Source organism: Moschus berezovskii, chromosome 23 (genome assembly GCF_049115385.1).
Source record: "Moschus berezovskii isolate FMDL1 chromosome 23, NW_MosBer_1.0, whole genome shotgun sequence".
NCBI lineage: Eukaryota > Metazoa > Chordata > Mammalia > Artiodactyla > Moschidae > Moschus > Moschus berezovskii.
The window spans coordinates 43,598,679-43,619,895 of record NC_142482.1 but is presented as its reverse complement, the minus strand read 5'-3'; the positions used below and the strand labels follow the sequence as shown (position 1 = coordinate 43,619,895).

The window sequence follows — 21,217 nt, the reverse complement described above, 5'->3', positions numbered from 1 at the left end:
TATCAAATAGAAAACAACTTGTATAATGTTGCTTGCTCTGTTAGGTTAAAATACTGAATTGGCAATGACCCATATGCTTTACTATCCTGATTAAAGTTCATGATTGCTACCAATACATCATTCATTTAATTCTGTGATTAAAACTAGAAAGGACATAAGTGGTCATCTGATTCCCGTGCTTATAGATGAGGAAACTGAGGTCTAAAGAGGCTGAAATAATCCAACTCACTAATGGCAGAGTCCTAATGAAAGTATCTTTTCCTGATTATTGTTAATACTAGTAATTATTAGAATATTATGTGATTAGGCATTTTCTTCTCAAATAAGTTGATAGGTACCATATGAACGAAGAACACTGTTAGATCGTTACACAGCTTGTTGTTTAAACTCCTTTGTGATCCTATTGGAAATATCTTTCAAAGACAGTTGTATTTGCTGAGCCATATAAAACTGACATTTTTGTAAGTCAGAAATGGCAAACTCTTGGCAGTTTCATATGGATCCACCAAATGGCTAGTAACCTTTTTTCCTCTTATTAAGACAATAATCAGATACTGATGGTAGAATTGGCTATTATTTTGATGATAATTCTACCTTCATTTTGGCCATTCATTTATGAATTATGTGATAAAATTGTTGTAGCCACGTGTTCCAGGAAGCAAACTCACTCAGGAGGACAATGCAGATAGTGGAGTGCAGTTTATTACTTCCGCAGGCCCAAGGCAGAGTCTCCTCTTAGCCAAGGACTCCAACCAGTTTTTGTGAAAACCTTATATACTCTAAGTGTACATGCCCAAACCCTCCTTCCCAAATTCCCTGAAACTAGTTTGAACAAAGGAAAAGAAAGATACAATCAAAGTTAACCCGTGATTCATATGCCTTAAGCCTAGGTAGTTAACAGTGGACAATTATCAATAGGCCTGTGGTCATACCTCAATCAGCATCATAGAATTTATGATTCTATTCGGTTACACAGATAATTAAGGTATTCTTTTAGGCTACGGAGAGACTAGGTATGAGCCCTTGGGCTCTTCCATCCAGGGGGTCTGGTTTTCCAGTTGTTATGTCATTTCTATAGGTACTGGGCATATAGCTCAAAGTCCACAGTCCGGCCCAAGATGGAGTCCTGCTTTCAAGATGGAGCCTGTTCTGTTTCCTCCTTCAAAATGATACTGCTGACATGAGGCCCCGTTCATATTGCCTTAGTGTCCTGTTCTTCCACTGTCTTTCAGTCTGAATCACAGTACTCGTGACCATGTTTGTCAAGTCACATGTTATATTGCCTCTTACAGTAGTTAATGAAACACAGAATTATAGTTGACATTTAAACCACACGGGTTTGAACTGCCTGGGCCCACTTATACATGACTTTTTCCTGCTGAATACCTATTAGAGTGCTACACAATGGTTGGTTGAATCTGCACGTGGGGAAGGAACCTTGGAGACTGAGGGTCATCTGGAAAGTTTGTACTTGATTTTTTGATTGTGTGGAGGGTTCGTTCCCTTAAGTCCCCTCATCCCCCAAGTTGTTCAAGGGTTAATTGTATATATCTCTCTTGAAAGTGAAAGTCGCTCCATCATATCTGATTCTACGACCCCAAGGACTATATATAGTCCATGGAATTCTCCAGGCCAGAATACTGGAGTGGGTAGCTGTTCCCTTCTTCCCAACCCTGGGATTGAACCCAGGTCTCCTGCACTGCAGGTGGATTCTTTACCCATTGAACTACCAGGGAAGCCCCTATATATCTCTCTTAGGTTATATCTCTGAAACGGTAATTTATATATCACTCTTAGGTTCTAAATTACCCTTTGGCATCGCACCCTGCCAGCAAGGATATATTGAACTGATCATGTAAAACCACATTCAGTCCTTGAAAATCCTGCAGTATTCACAGTTTTATGTGAGGAAATTTCCCAGGATTGAAGCTATTTTTTCATTAAAAATAAAACCTCTGTAGAAGAAAAGTGACAAACAGGGGGGCGGTATTTTGCATTTAAATCTGTAATATTTGCCACCTCTTTTTAAATGGCAAATGTTCTTGAGGAAGGAATATGAATTATTAAAAGTTCATGAATGTTTTTGTGTTAGAACTATTCACTTAGAACTATGAGTAACAGCTGAAATATTCCTCCTTCCTTGAGACCACACTTCTCTCTTGAAAGAAATGTGATTTTATTTTTAATGTTTTAAAAAGTATCGAGTGATTCAGTTATGTTTACTCCTCTTTGATCTTGCATTCTTTTAAATAGTGCTGGTGTGTGGGATCCAAATGAGGGTAATTTAAAAACCAGTTTTACACGCATACATGCAGACACAGCCTCTAATTATGCAAATTCATTTAAAAGGATTTTCATTTACAGTAATGGAAAAGCTTTTACTGTTTTGGGAAAGCTTTAAGCTTTGGGGGAATTTTAGGCATCTAATAACCTGTGAATTCAATCGAATGTTCTTGGCAACTGAAGATCAGTTATTTTCTTATTTAAGTTTTGAATTTTTGTTTTGGGAGTATATTTTAGTTGCAGTATTTTTTTCTCACCCTGCTTTTTTATGTTGTGTGTTGATAGAGACTTCTGCTTCTCTGTTCTTATTCTGCTTACTGCTGATAACATTTTTTTGTTTTTTCTCCTTGGGCTTTCCTTAGCTTGGCCACTGTGTAAGTACTTTACGAATCAATGAATTAGGATATATTAACATTTTAGTACCGAAAAATGTTAGTATTATGGGTTTATGCTACAAATATCAGTCAGGAGTATTTGTAAAATAAACAGAGTTGAGCACTGAAATCTCATCCTCATCCTATTTTCTGTTTTCACAAATGAATATTTTTTCTATATATTATAGTAAGTATAGATTTTCTTGTAGGAGTTTAAATTTTCAACAGAGAAATCATTAACAGCAAATAATGAAATTGTAAAGACTTATGTTTATCTTTTCAAAAGCATATTTTTTCATGTTCTGAAAAGCAAATTATGTTCCTTTGAAGTGTTTGCCTAAATTGTTTCTTGCTTTAATATTGATATGGTCTACATATAATGTTCACTGTGACTTGAAGCAGTGTTTCTTAAATCTATTTGTGAAGAACCTGGTTGTTGTTGTTTTTTAATTTCCACTCTATCATAAGCCAATACTTTCGCAAAAAATATAATAAAAATAGCCATAGTTCTACCCACTGGGTTCACAGCCCTTCAGCTGTGGAGTTGGTTGGTCTTGGTTTCCTTGGAGGGTGTAGACCAGCCTCCAGGGAGGTCAGCCTCTGTGTGACACTCCCCTTCAGAGTTCACATCAGGCATCTCACAGTGATCTGCTGTCACCTGAAAAAATGGAAAAGACTGCATGTAAACACCCCTGCTAAAAAAACTGAGTAAAATGATCCCAAAGATCTGCAAAATTCTGCTTAACATATAAGCAGCCAGGGAAATTGGCAGGTTTTAGTCCAGAGTTCCACAGACATATTGCATTAAAATAGTGAAATAAGGATCCTTTAAATTTTTCCATCAAAATGTGAACAAGTAGAAAAAGTGTTATCAATTTGGTATAGAATCTTAAAATTTCATTTTCTTAAGTGAATAGAGAAACTACCATGTCCTTTGGCCCATTGTAGGTTCCCAATAAATGATAGTTTCTCTTATTAGATCATAAGTTTCCTGAACAGAGGGCCACAGCTTGGAAAACTGCACCCTGCACAATGTTTTAACACGTATGGGGTCGCAAAGAGTTGGACACGACTGAGCGACTGAACTGAACTGAAGAACTCAGATAGTTGCTGAATGGGAAACAAAAAGATACTCTGACCTTGGTAAAATATGCTTTTGGGAAAAAGATGAAAATGACTTTTTAGGTTTTTATTGTCTCCTTCAATTGTTTTGTTGCTACATGATGGAGAGTTAAACCTGAAATCTGTAATAATCAGATATAACTGATAGTAGTGGTTTCTCATGTATAAAGGTATTCGTTAGATTTCCAAAAGTCAGAAATGAAGAAAATTCTTGTGGGTTGACGGAAACTGTTTTGCCTGCGGTGAAGCAGGGTGATCTCCATCTTCTTTCTTTTTTAATGACTTTCAGACTTATGTGGAATGGGACATAATGACTAGCGGTTGGCTCTTTACTTTGATGATTTCTTTTTTTAAGTTGATAAGTTTCCTCTTTTCCTTTGGTGCTACGTTCAAGGCTATCTCTCCTATTTTTAATTTTTTGGTTTCACTCCTCCAGTAGGTGACCACTCTCCCTTGTTTGGTTTGTGTTTCTCTAGCTGAGATCTGGAGGTGCGCAGGTACTAGAAGGCTGCATTGCTGAAATCCACAACATCAGCAGCCTAGACATCTCCGATAATGGTAAGTCAGAAATTAGAGAAGAAAACACATAGAAATATTATTTGAGGGAAGTTAGTAAAGGGAAAATAGTCTAATCCAATCTAGATGACACCTTAATAAAACTTACATTTCATTCCTTGATTAGAGGACTATTTTTTCTTTTTCCATGATTTTTATAGGTACTTTCTTTTTCTTTTTTTCATGATAACTATAGCCATTTATGTCTTAAGAGAGTTTATTTATGGAATAATTTCATGTCAAAGTCTTAAGTTTGTTTCCTGGCCGAAAAGTGAAAAGTCCATGCAGTAAAACAATTTAGTTTAAAAAAAAAAAAAAGATCAGCAATATCTTGATAACAACCTGAGTCCAACCTTTTGTGTTGGACTTGGTGGTAATAAAATTGAGGCCTTATTTATATATACAGAAGCCTGTTTCATTAGCCTTATTTCTACTGGTTATAGTAGCATGAGAGTATGAACCTGCATAGACAAGCATGCTGTATGGATTTGCATAGACAGCTTTATCTGCAATCACCTCCAGTGAACAGTATGTGAGAATCCTCTCTCACAAAGGGGTGGGGAGAGATGAAACTTTCTACTGTAATGTATCACCATTCCTTACTGACTTTATTTAGCCCCTGGTTGCATAAGAGATTTAGACACGTCTTTGTGGAGAAAGAATTTATCCCTGTGAAATAATAGGACATAAAAAGAGGGCAAAAATTTCCTTTGGTGGGGGGCTGGGGGGGAGGAGATTAGAATCCCAGGGATTTCAGGACAGTACAGAAAGTCATCCAACTGTCTTGCACCTTTGTTTAGTTGTGTTCCCTCTGAGAATTTATTTATCCACATGTGTGTTGATTTTCCATTTACTCTGATTCTTTCCAGGTTTAGAATCTGACCTATCTACCTTAATAGTGTGGCTCAGTAAAAACAGATCAATACAACACCTGGCGTTAGGCAAAAATTTTAATAATATGAAATCCAAGTAAGAGTTTTTTGCATTTTTTATATGACAATGATGAAAATAACCAGCCTCCTGAAAGCTTTTGATTTGATTCCACTGTCCACATCTTTAAAATCTCTTTAGAAATCTGACACCTGTGTTGGACAACTTAGTACAGATGATTCAAGATGAAGAATCAGTGAGTATTATTTTCAACACTTCTGCCTAAAATCTTTCTTTCTGTTGCTGTTCTTACTAACTTTATCCAGTGGGTTAGTGCTGATATGCTTCCAGATAATTTTATCTCTGCATACATTTTCTATTATTTTTATTTTTAAATGCAGTAAATATTCATGTTTTAGCACAGTTATAGAGTATACTTAAATTTACTTACTTTTCACTTTATTCAACTAATCACTAATTAGAGGAAGATTGAAACTAATAGGTGAAAAGAAATAAACATTTACTCCTAAGCTCATCTTTCAGTAAGCTGTATTACTTCCTAGCTTCAGCTAATACACTAATCTGCAGGTATGAATGTTTACTGTCTAGTTGACTTTATGACCTAATCTCATGCTGAGAAACATCATATTGCTAATTTGAATTCCATCCAGTAATTATGCAGAATTATAACAGACTAAGAAAGTTCCACATCTGAAATTGTGTCTAGAGCTCTAATAATCCTTATATTTTTATCCCCTTTAATTGTTCCTGGCTAAGACTCAGTTCAAGGTAAAGAAATTTAATTTCAAATAGTATCCTATTTTGCTACTCTTAGACATGCGTAAGAAAAGATATTTTCTGGACCAAGTGAGAAGCACTCTACCATTAATTCCTTTCACTGAAACCTAGTATATCACACTTTGTATTTTACTGATGCTCTTTAACATTTTGTCCATTTCCTGTTTTAGTCCTCAGCCACCAAAGAGCTTATATGGTTCCTCAAACCCAAATCAATTTGTATAATGAAGATTCATGTTATTTGTGTTGGGTGATAGTTGCTTTTGTAGGTCTTAGGAGTAATTTCCTATGTTAATCATGTGAGATGTGTCACTTTTTTTAAAAAGTATGATTTTCCCTTTTGAATTTGTATAAGGTAATAGCAAATTCTGCTAAAACTGTAAGCCAAATTTTCAGAGAAAGCCATGGGGTCAGGAGAGATGGAGGCTGGTACTTTTCCTTGCTTGCCTTTTCCCGCATCTCTTTGTGGGGCTCTGATCTGGAGGGCAGGATAAAACTCTGCTGTCCTGCCTCTTCACTGTGTGGATATAATTTCCAACCTGTGGGCTAGAAATGAAGCTCATTAATATTTAATGAATTCAAGCACTGCTCTTTGTCCTCATTTGCCAATAAGCCCTATATTTTGTTACTGTTATACTGGGTTATTAAAGTTAGAAGCATAATTAGAATGTAATTTATCCTTTTCAGAATTTATGCAGTTTGTTTTACATATTTGACTTTCCACCACCTTGCTGTATTTGAGATTTTGATTTCCCAAAGTTGGCCCAGTTTTAAAAGATTGGAGAAGCCAGTATTGCAGAATCTACAGAAACGTGTTTAATAATCATTCCCAAATATTTGTTTCTTAGCACATATTTTAGGAAAATTTATGTTAATTTCATGTTTTGCTTATTACGCAAGAGTCTTTAAATTCTGTTCCTGTAATTTTCAAAGTCTCTTACTCAAATATAATCTTGATATTTAAAGCACACCTAAAAACATATTTGCAGATGGTAAAGTTTGATATATAAATGTGAATTCTGTCAAGTTATAAATTTGAGAAATGTGCTGCTAATAACATGCAGTGAAAAGCCTTTTATGTTCATGTCATAGGAAAGTAGGTGTTTTTTTCAAAAAGCAATTACCTTCTTTTTTTTTTTTTTCCTCCTACTTCAGAATCAGTAATGTTCAAAACAATTTGAAATGATTAGGAGTTAAATCTTGTGACTATAAAAATTCCATCCATAACTGGCAACACTGGGCTGATTTTTTTTCAAGGTCTTTAGGTATAAAAAGGAAACTCTTTGCTTTTCACTTTGTAACCTTGTGTCTGTAGAGTTTGTTCTTAAACTGCCCATGGAATACTTTATTCGCCCAGTATTGCACATTACGTTCACTTGGAAAATCCAGACATACAGATTCCCGTGTCGCCTTCAACTCTAGACAGTGGTTGTCAGGCTGCAGCCACCACAGTCAAGGGACAGTAACATTGAGGGGCCGAGATGACAGAGGCTTTTGTTTTGAAATATTACATACAAATCCATGCTATGACCAATAGAACTGCATTTGTTTGTCCTGGGAGTGCCTGGCGCAAGGAGACAGATTGTCAGATTAAGCATGTTCAGCTCTGAACAGGAACAGTAAGATTTCAAGTAATCATGTTACCTGGAAGTACAGTAAATCAAGAAGGGATGACCTTATAAATATGCATGCAATTCTGGCTGTTCTATTCACATTAATGACTCTGCCTATTATTTTTAAGTGTTAACTGGGGTGTTTTAGAGTTTGAATATAGTACTGGAAGTGGTGCTCGCCAGCTTGGAGACTTGGCAGCTTTCCAGTATTAGGAAGAAGCTGTAATATATCATTTCTGCAGGAGTTGAATAGAGCTCATTGAAATCATGGGATTACAGCTTTTTATTAAAACACCATTGCTTACGTTTTCATTTAAAACATGAAGTTTCCTGAGTCTGAAGAATTTTTTGTTAAGTTTCTTCCATCTACTTGAATGTAGAATCTTAAGAAAATTGAAGCCACCTCCCTAAGCCTACCTGAGTCTAAGATTATTCAGGCTTTGGGGCTGAGATTTTAATTGCCTTAGCACTTACTATGTCATTTAACTCGAAAAAAAATTGCTTCTAACTAATACCTTTTTATTTTAATATAGATATATTACATTTAGAAAACACGGTCAGATTTTGATAGTAAGGACAATCACAAATTTTGATAATGAGTGCAGTCACTCAGTGGAGAAGGAAATGGCAACCCACTCCAGTGTTCTTGCCTGGAGAATCCCAGGGACGGGGGAGCCTGGTGGGCTGCCGTCTATGGGGTCGCACAGAGTCGGACACGACTGAAGCGACTTAGCAGCAGCAGCAGCCACTCAGGAAAAGTGTCATCAAATGCATAATGCCAGTTTGTAAATGTGTGAGTCTTTAAACTGTCGACACTGTCTTCCTACCTCCTGGGCCTTTTGGCAGATGTGCCTTAAACATGTGCTTTGTTAGAGGTCAGGGGCTTCCCAGGTGGCACAGTGGTTAAGAATCTACTTGCCAGTTCAGGAGATGCAAGAGACCTGGGTTTGATCCCTGGGTTGGGAAGATCCCCTGTCGGAGGGCATGGCAACCCACTCCAGTATTCTTGCCTGGAGAATCCCATGGACAGAAGAGTCTGTCAGTCTACAGTCCATAGAGTCACAAAGAGTTGGACATGACTGAAGTGATTGAGCACTTCCCTGGTGGCTCAAGTGGTAAAGCAGGAAAGCCTACGATGCGGGAGACCTGGGTTCAATCTCTGGGTTGGAAGAACTGGAGAAGGAAACGGCAACCCACTCCAGTATTCTTGCCTGGAAAAATCCCATGGACGGAAATGCCTTTTAGGCTACAGTCCATGGGGTCGCAAAGAGTCGGACACGACTGAGCGACTTTTCACCATGGTTTCACCAATAGTACCTAAGTATTGGATTACTGGGTTGATTAAATGAGTAAACACATATAAAAAAGCTTAATCATAGTAAACCTTCAATGAAGGTCAGCTATTATTGATCCTGGCTGGATTTTATTTTACATATACTATAACTAGTAATTTAGTACCAGTATTCCTCTATTGGGCTTTCCAGGTGACGCTAGTGGTAAAGGATCTGCCTGCCAGTTCAGGAGACGTAAGAGACACAGGTTTGATCCCCGGTTTGGGTAGATCCCTTGGAGGAGGTGATGGCAACTCACTCCAATATTCTTGCCTGGAGAGTGCCGTGGACTGAAGAGCCTGGTGGGCTACGGTCCACAGGACTGGAAACAGTCAGACAGGACTGAAGTGACTTCGCATGCACGCATCATTCCTCTGCTAGTATTTTAAGATGCCATTTTACCTTGCCTAGGAATAAAATGGATCAAAAAGGATAGTGTTGCCACACTGAAGCACAGACATTTTTGTGCAGTATTTTTATTTCTTCCCATCCTCCACTTCAAAAGAGCTGGCATCTGCCACTCTGGGTATCTTTCCACAGCTTCCCTTAGAGGAGAGGTGGGTGATAATTCAGCATTGACACAAGCTCTTCATGTTTGACTCCCAAGGTCCAGAACCCTTAGATCCCATTCACTAGTGCCTTTTAGCCAGAAGTTTACAACATTTCCACTGTGTGCTTGTGCAGTAGGTCCCACCCCAATAGTTTTCCATGAAGCAGGTCCCCTGAGCAGCGGCAACTCTGATGTGACCGTGTGAGTGCTATCTGGTGTTGCCTCCACAGCCTCTGCAGTCCTTGTCCCTGGCCGACTCGAAACTCAAGACCGGGGTCACCATCATCATCAACGCCCTGGGTAGCAACACCTCCCTGACCAAAGTGGACATCAGTGGGAATGGCATGGGGGACATGGGGGCGAGGATGCTGGCCAAAGCGCTGCAGATCAACACCAAGCTCAGGTACGCAGGCCGGGCCCGCGGACCTGAGGGGTGGACGCTGGCTCTCAGGAGGGCCTGGAGGGGAGTCTGACCCACAGGCGTTGGGGACCTGCTGTGTCCGTGTGAGCCCGAGTTTCCAAGGAGACCAGTTGGGGAGCGGAGATGACAGCTTTAAGTCTTCTGTCAAAATATAGGGGAGAGTGTTCCCAAATTTAGACACAGTCATTCCTTCACACTGCTCTCTTCAAGATTTTCATTGTGAGGTGAACCCGACTGAGAACCATTGCAGTTTCCTGTTTCACAGCAGCGTTGACAGCTGACAGATGTGAGGGGAAAGGAGGGGCTTGGGGACAATGCCAAACATGCAGAGCTGGGAAGACCAGAGGAATTACACGAGGGGCTTCCCTGTATTGGTTGTGAGCACAGTGTCTTATCTTCCTTTCTCACTCCTGCCAACATAAAGACCTAAAACCCAAGGGATCCAGGAAATCCACTGGGTCAAAGGCAGATTCATCCTGGAAGCCAACTCATCTGTTCATTGGTTTTCATCTGTAGTACTTCCCAAACCTGGCTTTTCTTAAGGATAAGCCATGCGGTAGCCACTTCTCTTAGGGACCAGTAATGTGGTAACCATATTACCATCCATCATTTGGAGATTTGGTTGCTACCTAGCCCAGCGGTCTGGTGAAAGAAGAGTTAATAATTCACACTGTTCCTCAAGGGCTCCTTCTTGCTGTTTCCCTGGCTCTCTGGTATAAGTCAGAGCCTGTGCCTTCTTTCTAAATTGAAGTAAAAAGCCTCGAACTGCAGCAGTTTCTTTGAAGGCCAGTGTGTATGTGAGGAAGGTCACTGAGGTTAAGAAGAGAAAGCAATTAAAGGCTATGAGTCTGGGAGCATTCAGACAAATAAAAAGCCATTTCATGTGTCAGGTGAATTGACAAAGCCAAAAATACTTCTGAAGTATTCACATTCTGAAAGGAAAGTAATACTTTTCTTCCAAAATAGATTTTGTGTTTAAAAAGTAAACAGCCTCCTTAGAGTACCCGAGGTTCTGCCAGCAGAGTGAACTCGGTTGCTGGGACTGTTGGTCACACCACATCAGGGCAGTGATGAAACATCAGAAAATACCAGATGGTCTTTCTAGCTGTTTCGAGTAGAAAAAAAATCTCAGTATCTGAAATTCTTTATGTTGGACATGAGACTGTGTAGCCTCTTATATAAATAGCTTCAGCCTCAGACTTCAGTACTAGGATGGTATTTGGAGAATATGTTGGGAGAATATCATGGAAGTCAGGATTTAGGATTTTCTGGCTGGCTAGGGATTAGGTGATGTAATGGTAAGTTAATGTGTGTGCTGTTGCTTTTAAGTTGATTGTTTTTTTTTCCCATCCTCCTTGAGCAGAGAATGGCTTTGGAATCTAATATTGGGGGAAATGCTCATCCTTGCTTTGTTTGAAACAACGCTGAATGTTATTCCTAGCTCATTGTGCTAAACTACTAGACAATGTTGCCTATGAGAGATCTATCTGCAGTGGGAGAATCATTTCCTCCATTCCTAAGTATCTGATTATCTTTGTGATTTGGTTTCCAAACAGGACTGTTATATGGGACAAGAACAACATTACTGCACAAGGCTTTCAAGATATAGCTGTTGCTATGGAAAAGTAAGTTTTATGTAGGACTTCTCTCTAGAAAAATAGAAAAGAACCAGTGGTGTTTGTGTTATCTATGGGGTAATATAAATAACGATAGATTAACTCAGACCCAGACTGTCTGATTCTAAGTCTACTGCTCACCAGCCATGATACCTGGGAATACACTGACTTTCTTCTGGTGTGAGTTTCTTCATCCATAAATTGAGGGCATAGATGCTCATTCTGCCAAAGTCATAAATATCGTGGTAGAGGCCCACACAGTGGTCACCTTGCTTCTTTCTCCTTGTGGTTTTAAACCTATTTCCACAGGGTCTTGCTTTCTTGCCCAGATGACAACTCTGAATCCAGTAGTGAGAAAAAAGCTGGGCTCCAGAAAATAAAATCAAAGTGAAAGTCACTCAGTTGTGTCTGACTCTTTGTGACCCCATGGACTATACAGTCCATGGTATTCTCCAAAATACTGGAGTGGATAGCCGTTCCCTTCTCCAGGGGATCTTCCAAACCCAGGGATTGAACCCAGGTCTCCTGCATTGCAGGCAGATTCTTTACCAGCTGCTGCTAAGTCACTTCAGTTGTGTCCGACTCTGTGTGACCCCATAGACAGCAGCCCACCAGGCTCCCCCGTCCCTGGGATTCTCCAGGCAAGAATACTGGAGTGGGTTGCCATTTCCTTCTCTAATGTGTGAAAGTGAAAAGTGAAAATGAAGTCGCTCAGTCATGTCTGACTTGTAGCGACCCCATGGACTGCAGTCTCCCAGGCTCCTCCGTCCATGGGATTTTCTAGGCAAGAGTACTGGAGTGACTTGCCATTGCAGGAAAATAAAAATGAAGAAGTGGCAAGGGCAGGGCTCGCTTGTCTCATGTCTCTTAAAGGCTTTCTTTATTACCTTCGTAACTGAAGTCTGCAATTATTATTTATTGTCAAATTTACTATCCTGGTAAATTGAATGTGGAAAAAAGAATACAAACGTGGCTGGGAAAAAAATGCTAGGAAAAAAAAAACTCTTTCTGAGCTTTTCAGCCTTCATGTTATATTCTAATGGCAGAAATGATCAAAGCAGATGTATAACATTAAAAACGAGATATTGCAAAATGTGGGATGAAAATTAGGGGCCAGGGATATAGGAGCTGGTGCCCTGGAGAGGGGAAGAGGATGCATGTTCCCAGGTTTCCCTCCATGCATGGCCCCTTATGTGGAGCTCTCATGCCCAATGTGATGACCTGGATAAAACCCTAGGCCTGGAATTAGGAGTTCTCCATTCAGTCCCCCGTTCTGTCATCAACAAGCCTATGATCTTGAACAAAGCATTTCACCTCACTGATTGATTTATTTTTTAATTTATAAAGTGAGAATTCAGAGTAAATTGTCTTTAAGTACCTTCCAATTCTAAATCCTGTGGTTCTCCTTTAGCCAGAAGGTCAAAGTTGCTGCCACCTCCGGCCATCACTAAACAGGGATAAGGCAGCTTGTACCATCAGTCACTATGGCCACCCTTCCTGGGAGCCTCCCGTGACTGCACAACCTCCTATAATTACACCCATTGCACCACAAAACCTTTGAAAGGAAACAGATATTTACCAATCATTGCATTTGGGTGCTGACAGCACAGCTGCCACCCTAATGATGTTGCAGACTGCCAGCCAAAATAGGTCTGTGAGAAGCCAAGAGCAGGGCTCCCTGGATTCCAGTCTCATATATTCTGTGGTCCAAGATGCCAATGGTGTGAAACCACATTTGGTTTAAGTAAACCATGCTGGTCTGAAGCATGATGCAAAGTGGATGAGGGAAAAGAAAATCTTCAAGTGCCCCCCACCCCCCAAAAAAAGACATATTGTCCCTTAGTTTCAGTTGTCTGGCTCCTCTTAAGTCAAACAAAAGCAATTTTGCTCAAGCAAAATTAAGGTAAAAATGAAAGTTATAGAAATAACAGCCTTGTCTTTGCTGGTAATTTTAATGTCACCCTGTAAGTTGGACTGGATGAAGAACGGTTTTTTTCCCCCCCATTAAGTAACCATCCAGATGACTGCATTATTAAGATGAGTGTTTATTTTCTTTATTATTTCTTCATTATTCATACCTGTTTTAGGAGTTAGTTGTTAATTTATTCTTCCAGTAGAAGCCATCTAACTAACCATAAGAATCTCACCTCAAGTGCTGCTTCTTGTTTAGAGACCTGCAATAAGCCAGCTGTGTGAAGCCTATGCCTCAGCTGCTAACACGTGGCCTACAAGGTCAATCTTCTGAGTGTCTTGTTGTAGAAACACATGCATTTGGGGTGGGAAAGAGAAGGCGCCCCCAGGGCTTGAGTTTGTGGTAGGGGAGCAGGTGTGGACATTCATCCTGACCCACAGCACTTTGTAGCAAGGTCAGGAGCAGAGGCCAGAGTGCAGCTTCAAGCGTTCTCATGCAAAAATGACTCACCCTTGCATTCCTGTGTCAACCAGTCAGCAGCCATAGGTAATAAATAGACCCAGAGTTGCTTTACCTGCTATCAAGAGCCTGGGGTTCTCAGGGTACAGACTGCCTGGCCCTCGGAGGTCAGGGTGTTGAGCTAGGCAGGAAGGTTTTCTAAAGACAGTCACTGGTTTTGGACTCGCTTATTTAAAGGAGCCCAGAGCCTGAACAGACTATTATTGTGGATGCTCATGTCCTTGGCTTGGCAAGCAAATGTTTTGGTTCTATTTTGGGGTTTTTCTCTACTGTTCGGGGCCTGTCTGTCATCCATCATCAGGTGTGATCAAGGTACCTTCAGATCTGTTGGTGATTGAAATCCAAGTGAGTGAGTTGATCTGGACATTTCCCCCTAGCCTTTCTCTCAGCCCATCTCTGCAGTTTCAGTTTGAAAGTCCTGTCCTTGCTGTAACTGAAAACCAAAAGCAAAACAACAAAACCAGTTTCCTTCAAATTCTGTCAGTTTTGCAGACAGCGTGACGAGGACACCCGTGGTGTTGCACACGTGGATAGGGAAGAAGGCTGACCCTATAATCATGGGGCCTAAGATGTTCCAGTAGTTTAGAATTTTCTAAGACACTTTTGTCTATTCTCTTTTCAGATTTTTCAAAAAACAGTGTGGAATTAAAGTAGTGGGAAGTTATTTTTAATAAACATACCATTTTCTCCTTTTTTCTAGGAACTACACGTTGAGATTTATGCCAATTCCTATGTACGATGCTTCTCAGGCCTTAAAAACAAACCCTGAAAAGACAGAAGAGGCTCTCCAGAAGGTACTGAAGGATCAATAGCTTCATAATAATAAATTCACATTTGAATGGAATTATGTGAATAATAATTCTGAACGTATGAACAGTGTTTTGTATTTTACAAAGCTATTTTCATATTAGTTTGTATTCTTGTGATCATGATTGGCATAATGCATGACTGCTGCTGCTGCTAAGTCATTTCAGTCGTGTCTGACTCTGTGTGACCCCATAGACGGAAGCCCACCAGGCTCCCCCTTCCCTGGGATTCTCCAGGCAAGAACACTGGAGTGGGTTGCCATTTCCTTCTCCAATGTGTAAAAGTGAAAGTGAAGTCGCTCAGTCATGTCTGACCCTTAGCAACCCCGCAGACTGCAGCCTACCAGGCTCCTCCATCCATGGGATTTTCTAGGCATGACTAGGGGAGGAACAAGATAAGAAAGATTAAAACTTGTGAACGTTAGGTGGAGTGAAATAACATTCTTATAACGTCAGCATGCCAGAGCTCAGGCATGGATAACTTCCTGTTTATCCTTTGGAGAATGTGTAGAAATCCATGTCAGCTAACACATCCTTCATCCTCAACACCCTGAACCTTCCCTTCCTTCTTCATTGAGAAACAGAGCACTGTTGAGATCTCTGCCATCTTTTTCTAGAAATGTGTCTGAATCCACACCCATTCCCACTTCCTTTCTGGCAACCCCAGAGGAAGGTGGGTGCCTTCCCTTAGAAACCCAGCCATCCGTGATGCCTTTGACCCCAGCATCTCTGCCCTTTGCTGGTAACTTGCTCTGTCACTCTTTCACGTCTGCATCCTTCTCTTCCTATGGTTATGGGTACCTTTGTATCTACTTTGAGATATGCTCAAATATTTCCCATCTGACTCCACATTTATCACGCTATTATTTGGAAAATCTCCTAAATCTTTCTTCCCTCTTTGTGCTTTCATCTGGTGGTACCACCCCCTGTCCAGCCTCCTAAATTTGACTTCTTTTTCCCTATATCCTCTGCAGCCAATCCATCACCGAGTTTACTAACTGTGTAGCATAAATTTCTTCATTTACTCTCCTTCCCTCTATTCCTATAACAGATGCTTTTGTTGCAGCCTCATCCTCTCTCACCAGGATGGTTACATCCTTTTGTCTGTTTTCCATGCCATAGTCAAAAATAGCCATATTTCTTCTTGGTGAATTTGATCAGACTAAAACCTTCAATTCCGTTCCCCAGAGGCTTTTAGGATAAAGCCTAATCTCCTTAGCTTGGCAAGAATTTCTGCCCAGGATCTGTCTCCTATTCACTGTCAATTTCATCTCTTAACCATCCCTTGGTCTTTGTTTTTCTCTACTTCTGGGAACTTGATAGAAATGCAAATTATTGGGCCTCAAAACTGAGGCAGGACTTTGCCAGCTGTGTTTTTCTGAGCTTTCCTGATGCTTTGTGACATTTGAGAATCACTGCTTGAGTCTAGGTGATACTCATGCTTACCCCACTACTGTACATGTCTGTTGAGACTGAAATCCAGGGTCAACCCATCCAGGAAGACTTCTCAGAGTCCCTTTCCCCCAGTAGGTAGGTGGTTCTTCTGCTGGCCTTGTGACATTGTTTTAGGTTACCTGCCTCCATTTTTAAATTTTTTTCCTCCCAGTGACTGAGCTCTTTGAAGGCAGAGCCTGCATTTTTCATCTTGTTTTATTCTCAGAAACTAGTGCAGTACCTGGTATCCTTGCTTAGATGTTCTTTAGACATTCAGTGAATTAAGGGAGTAAGGTTGGGAGTGGAGGAAGAGGAAGGGGTGGGGTTTCAAAAGAAACCATCTAAGATTTGTGTTCAAAAGATCCGTCAGACTCTTCCCAGCTTTGTAAGTTCTGTAAGTACTTAGTATTTCTGAACTTTGGTTTCTTCATCTATATAAAAAATAAAGCTACACAATGTTTCTGAACTTTGGTTTCTTCATCTATATAAAAAATAAAGCTACACAATAACAGTATTTAGCTGACACTTAGGATATAGTTCATGCTAGGTGCCTGACACTATATTAAATTACTTACATAAGTTAATACCTGTCAACTTGAAAGCAAATCCATGAGTTTTGTTCTATTATATCCTCATTTTATGGATAAGGAAACTGAAAGTGTGTCTAATTTGCCTAAGGTCTCCATAAGGATCAAATGAGGTGGTGTACGTGAAAAGCAATTTGTCGACCATAAAGCAAAATACAAATGTTACATGTCTTTATGTTTCCCTGAAGGATATTAGTCAGCTTATAACAGAAGACATATTCTATAGAGATGAGATTTCTGATTTCAGATTAGACATGCAGAGTTTGCAAGTCATCATTCCCATTCTCACAACAAGAAAAAAACTTAACAAACAGAAAATGAGTGACTTTTCTTAGGTCTGCCAGAGAATTGAGGTGACATAGCAAACTGTCACCCTGGAAATGGTAATACAGAAAATCAAAGCTGGGATCAGCTTACCAGGAGCAGAAGCTAGTGGAGCCAGTAACTCAGAGGAATGCTTAAACAGCAATTGATGAATTGTTGCATGCTTAGTGTAGACTAATTTGAGAGCTAAAAACTCTTAGAGGCTCAGTCTTAGGTAGGCTCTGACCCCTGCCTGGGTTTTAGTTGTAAGAACCCCAACATGTTATCACAGTGAAGACTGTAGGATAATTCGCTCATGTTTCTGGCAGGGGGACAGGAAAATGTAACCATTTTGAAATACACTCAGAACATGCTATCCTCTGTAACTAAAGCCAACCCTCAAGAGAAACTATTCTATGAGAGCCTTACCTGACGTAGTGGAAGGCAGACCACTGTATCCCCTTCCAGCCTTTTGTTTCACATAAGGAAGGGGAAAAAAAAAAAAAAGAGAACCATGAAACACTTCTAAAGGTTACAGTCCAGGGACTCAGACCTAGTTTTTTTTTTTTTTTTAAAGCCTAAATTTAATTTTAAGATTATAGAATGTTTCCCCTCCCTACTACATTACATCACACATCAACTATAATAATAGTGAATTACAACTGAGCAAAGCCGTAAGACACTATTTAAGAAGGCATTTCTAGGGAAACCCCAAAATAGCAGGAGAGACATAAACAGGTTGATAGAAGAACTTGAAGCCCCTGACATACACAGTTATAGCAGACATTCATCACAACCCAGTTTCTAGCTGGATGAACATAAAACTTCATATTAAAAGACTGATGACCTCAGTGCCTATTACTAGATACATCATATCTGGCATTCAACAAAAATTTACAAGGCATGCTAAAAGACAAGAGAAAACACAGTGTGAGGAGCCAAAGCAAATATCAGAACCAGACTCAGATATGACACAGAGTTTGAAATTATCAGACAGGTCATTAAAACAATTATAATCAAATATGTTAAGGGCTTTAATGGAAAAATTAAAAATCGTGAAAGAACAGATACGTACTAAAAGCAGAGAGAGAGGAACTAAGAAAGAAAATCAAAAGGAAGTGCTAGAAGACAGAAATGCTATAACAAACAAAAAAATGCCTTTTATTAGCTCATCAGTGAGCTGGAGACAGTGGAGGAAAGAATCCCTGAGTTTGAGGATATGTCAGTAGAAACTTCCCTGAAAAAACTTTGCCACTCAAATATACTTTTTTCTAAAATATTCCCTCCAGATTGAAATGCAAAGAGGAAAAATAGAATAAGAGGGAGAAAGAACAGAATATCTTAGAACTGTGGGGAAAAATTACAAAACATTGAATAGCCTTGTAATGGGAATATCAGAAGGAGAAAAGAGAAATAGGAACAGAAGAAATAATAGCTGAGAATTTTCTGAAATTAATGACAGAAACCAAACCAGAGATCCAGGGAACTCAGAGAAAACCAAGCAAGATAAATACCGCCCCGCCCCCCACCCCAAATCAACATGTAAGCACATCATATTCAAACTGCTGAAAATCAAATCAAGGAGAAAATGTTGAAGGAAGACAGGGGAAAATACATCTTGCATATTGAGAAATAAGGACAAGAATTATATCAGATTTTGAGTCAGAAATCATGCAAACAAGAAGAAAATAGAGTGAAATGCGAAAGTACTTGGGGAAAAAAAACAGCAGACCAGAATTCTGCATCTAGCAAAATTTTCCTTCAAAAATAAGAAAGACTTTCTGAGTGGTGTTACAAGGGATGAAAGGGAGAAGTTGGCAATACTGTCATTAATGTACCTGTAAGTAAGTAAATAAGTAAAGTCGCTTAGTCATGTCCGACTCTTTGTGACCCCATGAACTGTAACCAGGCTCCTCTGTCCATGGGATTTACCAGGCAAGAGTACTGGAGTGGGGTGCCATTTCCTTCTCCAGGGGATCTTCTTGACCCAGGGATCGAACCCATGTCTCTAGCATTGCAGACAGACGCTTTACTGTCTGAGCCACCAGGGAAGAAATGGACAGCCTTGAGGGTAATCTGAGTATAACTTACAATTGGCTCACCTTATCTACATCTATGGGCTCAACCAGCCATGGACCGTGTAGTGCCGTAGTATTTACTATTGAGAAGTATCTGCTTACAAGCACACCTGTGCAGTTCTAACCTGTGTTGTTCAAGTGGCAATTCTAGGGTTATTTGAAAGAAAAGTTGAATTAATTGTAAATGTACTTTGCAGACACTAGGGCAATCACTAAAATATTTATAATTCTCTAAGAAAGGAGGAAAAAGTGAATCATATATAATGCTTAAAATCAGAGAAGGCAGAAAAGGAGAGAATAAAAAAAGAACAGAGTATGCAAATATTTTAATTATAAAATTTGTGTTTTTTAAATGAAAACTGTTGACTTTAAAGCTAATATTTATTGTTTTCTTTTCCTATAGTACTTGCTATGCTTTTATATATTTCATTTTTCATTGTGACAGAACCCTGTCCTCTTGCCCTTTAATTTTACTCAACTGAAGAGCAATATTGTGATTCTGTATTCAGTCTTTATTGTTTTAAAATATAAGATTCCTTTATTAAAACACATTGTTTTTTGCCTATGTGCTGCTGCTTGAATTTTCAGCAATGAGACTGAAGATGTCTAACGGACTCTAGACTGTCTCCCAGGTCACTGCTGCCCAGGGGTATTGGCAATGTGATAATGACACTCTTGGCTCTTCCCTTTTCCATTTGACCTGAGTCAAGCCCCTGTCCTGTCCTGGTTCTCTGCCTTGGCCCCTAAAGGTGCATAGCAGGAAAATTTACCCTGTTAATTCAAGATGCAAATACTTTTCAGTGGTGATGTGTACATGACTGTTTTTAAAGACACTAGCATTGTCTTTCGTCTCTCCCTGTACTAGCTTTTAGAAATGAGCTTTGAATATTAACTTTTTTCTAAAATTATTCCCTCCAGGCTCAGTCTGTGAAGCACGGTTGATGCACCTGGGGCAGTCCTGGAAATGCATGGGCCTGCCTTGGGTGCATTGCCTGTATGTGAGCGGAGCCTCCTGAGTACACAAGCTGCTCTCAGAACTGGCCCATGGCCAGGGCTTAATGAGGCCAAATGTAGAACAAATAACAAAGCAAAAGCACCCAAAACTGGGCAGCAATGTGTGTCTGCCAATTTCAGGCAAGAATTTTTTTTTAGCAAAGACATTCTACCTTGATGGTAATGTCACCTTGGAAAGAGATGACTTCTTGGGAAGCAGCAAGAGAAAATTAACGTAATATAATGTCATGGTATTAATGTGTCACTTTAATGATGCTCCATTTCAGGGATCTTTTTGTTTTTATAGTTTCTTCATTTATGTTTAGTAAAATGGTACATTTTGCTCTGCTTTGTAGTTTCCAGGGATGATAGTAATTATAGTCTGTTTTAATTGTTCCTAATTGATATTAAGCAGTAGTCATTTTAGCATATGCAAAATTAAAATGAAAATGTAATAATGCTGAAAGCCTCATAGTTATTAGAAGTTCTTAGGGAACTGTAGTGACAAATTAGAAGCCAAATGGTTAAATTGAATTAATAAGACAAATAAAAGCAACAACTTAAAAAAATAGATGGCATACTTAGTCAAAACACCGTAATAGGTATTCATTATCCCCAATAGTTTATCCTACATTTTTTGCCCAATGTGTTTATTGTTCTTCTTAAATACTTTATTCCAATCTAGTTATCATTTGTATTTTTGAGTTTTTCATAAAACATTGTCTATATATAAAAATATAGATTGTCAAGTAACTTTAAGACTTCATTTTCTGTAGGGATCCATTTTCTAATTTTTGATAACTTTGCTAAAATCATTCCTATTTTTAAAAATACATGTAAACCTGGTAGATTAAGGAAATTAGTATATAGCTTTGAGATGGACCAGCCTGTATCCTTCCAATTTTGTACCTATTTTTTCCTTTACAGAATTTTCTGAATGCTGCTGGATTCTACCCCTGGAATAAGGCCAAGAGGTTCAGAAAGGACCATCCGTACTCTGTAGGAGTACTTATTTAGCTCCTGAACTGTTTATTGGTTAAAAATTTATGAGA

The 21,217-nt window shown here is 39.4% G+C and overlaps 1 protein-coding gene across 5 annotated transcripts in view; it reads left to right on the top strand.

Moving 5' to 3' along the window:
- The window catches only part of CARMIL1 (capping protein regulator and myosin 1 linker 1), a 313,940-nt gene that overhangs the window by 215,165 nt on the left and 77,558 nt on the right, over window positions 1-21,217 (top strand). For all 5 annotated transcript variants that reach the window (XM_088831520.1, XM_055407125.2, XM_055407124.2 and 2 more), the window contains 6 exons: window positions 4,256-4,337; window positions 5,204-5,303; window positions 5,406-5,460; window positions 9,727-9,899; window positions 11,474-11,542; window positions 14,665-14,758. In XM_088831520.1, coding sequence (XP_088687646.1) covers window positions 4,256-4,337; window positions 5,204-5,303; window positions 5,406-5,460; window positions 9,727-9,899; window positions 11,474-11,542; window positions 14,665-14,758 — 573 coding nt within the window. The remainder of the gene's footprint in view (window positions 1-4,255; window positions 4,338-5,203; window positions 5,304-5,405; window positions 5,461-9,726; window positions 9,900-11,473; window positions 11,543-14,664; window positions 14,759-21,217) is intronic.